Source organism: Durio zibethinus, chromosome 9 (genome assembly GCF_047325235.1).
Source record: "Durio zibethinus cultivar Kanyao isolate XHJ-2024 chromosome 9, ASM4732523v1, whole genome shotgun sequence".
NCBI lineage: Eukaryota > Viridiplantae > Streptophyta > Magnoliopsida > Malvales > Malvaceae > Durio > Durio zibethinus.
The window spans coordinates 27519831-27522465 of record NC_143170.1 but is presented as its reverse complement, the minus strand read 5'-3'; the positions used below and the strand labels follow the sequence as shown (position 1 = coordinate 27522465).

Genomic DNA, 2635 nt, shown 5'->3' with positions numbered 1-2635 from the left:
AAAAGAGTTGTGATTCCTTCTGCCGAAGGATCCAGATACCTGAAATCTGCTAAGTACAGGACTATAAAGAGAAATTATCCCATGAGTGGACAATACATTTCTGAGATCAAATGATAATTGGTTGGACATCGATCGGTGCATGTATGCCCATGTGTGTACGGTAATGCACAGTTAAGTATAAACATTTATACAATACTTAATGAGAAGTTAATGAATGGAACTTGAAAAAGAAAGAGAGAGACTAAAAGTTAGAATATGAATGAAATGGGGGAATTTACTGGCTGAAAGGTGTGAAAGCCATTGTTGTTGAATAAAGGCTGGAGATGCCAATCTAGTTCACGTTTTAGGGATATGAAAGCAGCGGTGGTGCGCCTTTTAGCACACGTGGGTAGTGGGTAAGAACTTAATTTTCTGACAGGGCATAGCATATAGATGCAACTTGGAAAGCCCAGTCTTCCTGTTCATGTGTTTATGTTGATTCTTTGGCTGCAATCCATTCCTCGAAATTCTTGTTTTCACCTCATTAATTTACAAAACTTTCTTAAATTCATGGCATGAAAAGGTAAAATCATGTTGTTCTGTTGGTTTTATTTTGGTAGTCGCATTTTTTTTTTTATATGATGCAAATGAGAAGCAGCTCATATCATGAACTGAAGATGATGAACTGACCTGTAAAATGGGTTTTGCATTGCAATTTGTCGTCGGTTCAAACTTCAATATTTGGGTCCAATTTTAATGGGAACTATGAGTTTACAGCACCTGTAAGTTTAACCTGCCTTTAACTCGGGGCTTATCTGGCTTCACTGTTTAAGGCCCAGGAAGCAATAGAAAGTCACATTGCAAAAAGCCCGATCTCCTACTGGGCTTAGGTTCCTTCTTAATATTCTAAATTCTAGAGCTTATTGTTAGGCTATTGGCTATTGCTCTGAAGATCAGAATTTGGGTTACAGAAACATGGATTTTGCACCTTTTCGTAGTTCAAAGCCCCAGTCAAAAGTTGGGTTACAGTAAATGTTCCGGTTTGAATCTGATTCAAAAGTCGCAACATCATGAAATTTGTCATTGTTTTCTCAACAATTAATTCATGGCTCACAGGTTCCAGTATGACAACAGCTGTTATAGTTTTGAGACTTGAAACGAATTTTAGGTGGCCAATTATAATCAATGAATAATCAAAGGTTTCATTATCGAAGGTCAGCCATAAACTTGTACAAAGGGGGTAAGCATTTACAAATTATAACCACCCAAGAAAACAACAATCAGAGCTGAAATGGAAAGGAAGAAACAGAAGGTCCACCCACCAAGACTCTGCTCTTTTCCTGATCAGTAAGCCTCTTGCTCCCCCTGTCATCGACATCAACAACAACCCATCAGAAAAATATTGGCCAAAACTATGGTATTTCGTTCCCTCTCGTACAGAGAAATAACTTACTTTCTTGGGGACGATGAACTGCACAAATTTCTTCTTGCCCTTCCCATTTGGAGAACGGCTATGATGACCATGATGATCTCTCAAAATTCCATATTTCTTCATTTGTTCTCTCACAAACCTATCATATATGAAAGCTGCACCCCTGAACTGTGGTAGAACCAGCCACGCCATAAACAGCAGCTTCACGGAGTACCAAATCGGTATCCTGGAATTCCATTATCGATCCAATCAGAACCCTAAATAAATTTGAAATATGATAACTTTCCTCTAATTTTATTATGTAGAGAAGTTGTTACCACTCTAAGACTGATTGGAGCACCATCTCTGTTAGAGTTAGTAATGAATATAAAATCCAATAAGCAAGCCACTGCTCATCGTCATCCTTGGCTGGGCTCTCTATAGCTATCACTGAAGCATATCTGATATAGAAAACAATAAACACTCGTGAATTAAGTGAAGAAACATAATGAAAAACCGCACGTGTTATTAAAATCTCCTTACAAGGGATACAGCAACATCACTACAGGCCTGCAGGCATTACAAATTCCAAGAAAACAAAAAAAAAAAAGTTCAGATATGAAGTTCAATTCTTCATACAAAATCAAGAACATTAAAAATGACAAAAGATACCCGGCTACTGAATGAAGGTTTGAGAGCAAAGTCCAAAAACGACCCATTCTTGATTCTGCTTTGGGAAGTGTTTGAAATTCGAAAAGAGAGTAAGAGATATAAAACAAAACTGGTGGATAGCTACAACAAAGTGAAGAGTCAAAGAACGAGCTAATGAGAAAAGAGTTTGTGGTTCGTTGATATCAAGACAAAGTTAAAGCATAAAGAACTGATGGGCAAGTCATAGTACATATAGAGACCAGTTGGGACATGGTTACCAGTTGGCAGGAAGAGAGCCAGTATCAGATTCTGCCTTTGACGTGTGGAAATAGATTAAGCACCGTCCAGATCGTGAGTGACCCCAGTGATTTAAAAACCCTTTTCTCATAACTGCATATTTTTGCATATGTTGCCGACCCAACTATGTTTTCTTTTGATTTGTTTAATGTTTAAAAAACCTGAAGTGATGGAAATCTAAGGGGGGTTTGTTCTTTTCCCGAAATACAAGCCACGTGTTCATGTGTTCGATGTTGAAAGGTCGGTGACCCACGCCATTATCCACATGGATCCAAATGTAAGACAATAGCTTTTGTC

The 2635-nt window shown here is 38.1% G+C and overlaps 1 protein-coding gene across 2 annotated transcripts; it reads right to left on the bottom strand.

Annotated features, from left to right (window-relative positions):
- Positions 1-1155: 1155 nt before the first annotated feature.
- Positions 1156-2264, bottom strand: LOC111317972 (HVA22-like protein e). Of its 2 annotated transcripts, XM_022920542.2 has the most exons (5): positions 2063-2264; positions 1934-1960; positions 1729-1851; positions 1433-1637; positions 1156-1344 (listed from the first exon to the last, which is right to left on the bottom strand). In XM_022920542.2, the coding sequence occupies exons 1-5, from the start codon at positions 2107-2109 to the stop codon at positions 1324-1326; spliced, it is 423 nt and encodes a 140-aa protein (XP_022776277.1). In that variant the 5' UTR covers positions 2110-2264; the 3' UTR covers positions 1156-1323. The 2 variants fall into 2 exon arrangements, with proteins under 2 accessions (XP_022776277.1, XP_089622353.1); XM_089766227.1 differs by having other exon boundaries at positions 1934-2244.
- Positions 2265-2635: the final 371 nt, after the last annotated feature.

Bases quoted from the DNA above. Each gene is read 5' to 3' on its own strand.
- LOC111317972 (XM_089766227.1), bottom strand. From the start codon at position 2,109: ATGGGTCGTTTTTGGACTTTGCTCTCAAACCTTCATTCAGTAGCCGGG. The intron at 1,852-1,933 runs GTAAGGAGATTT...TTTCTATATCAG, and splicing joins GTGATGTTGCTGTATCCCTT to ATATGCTTCAGTGATAGCTA. The intron at 1,638-1,728 runs GTAACAACTTCT...ATGGAATTCCAG, and splicing joins CTCCAATCAGTCTTAGAGTG to GATACCGATTTGGTACTCCG.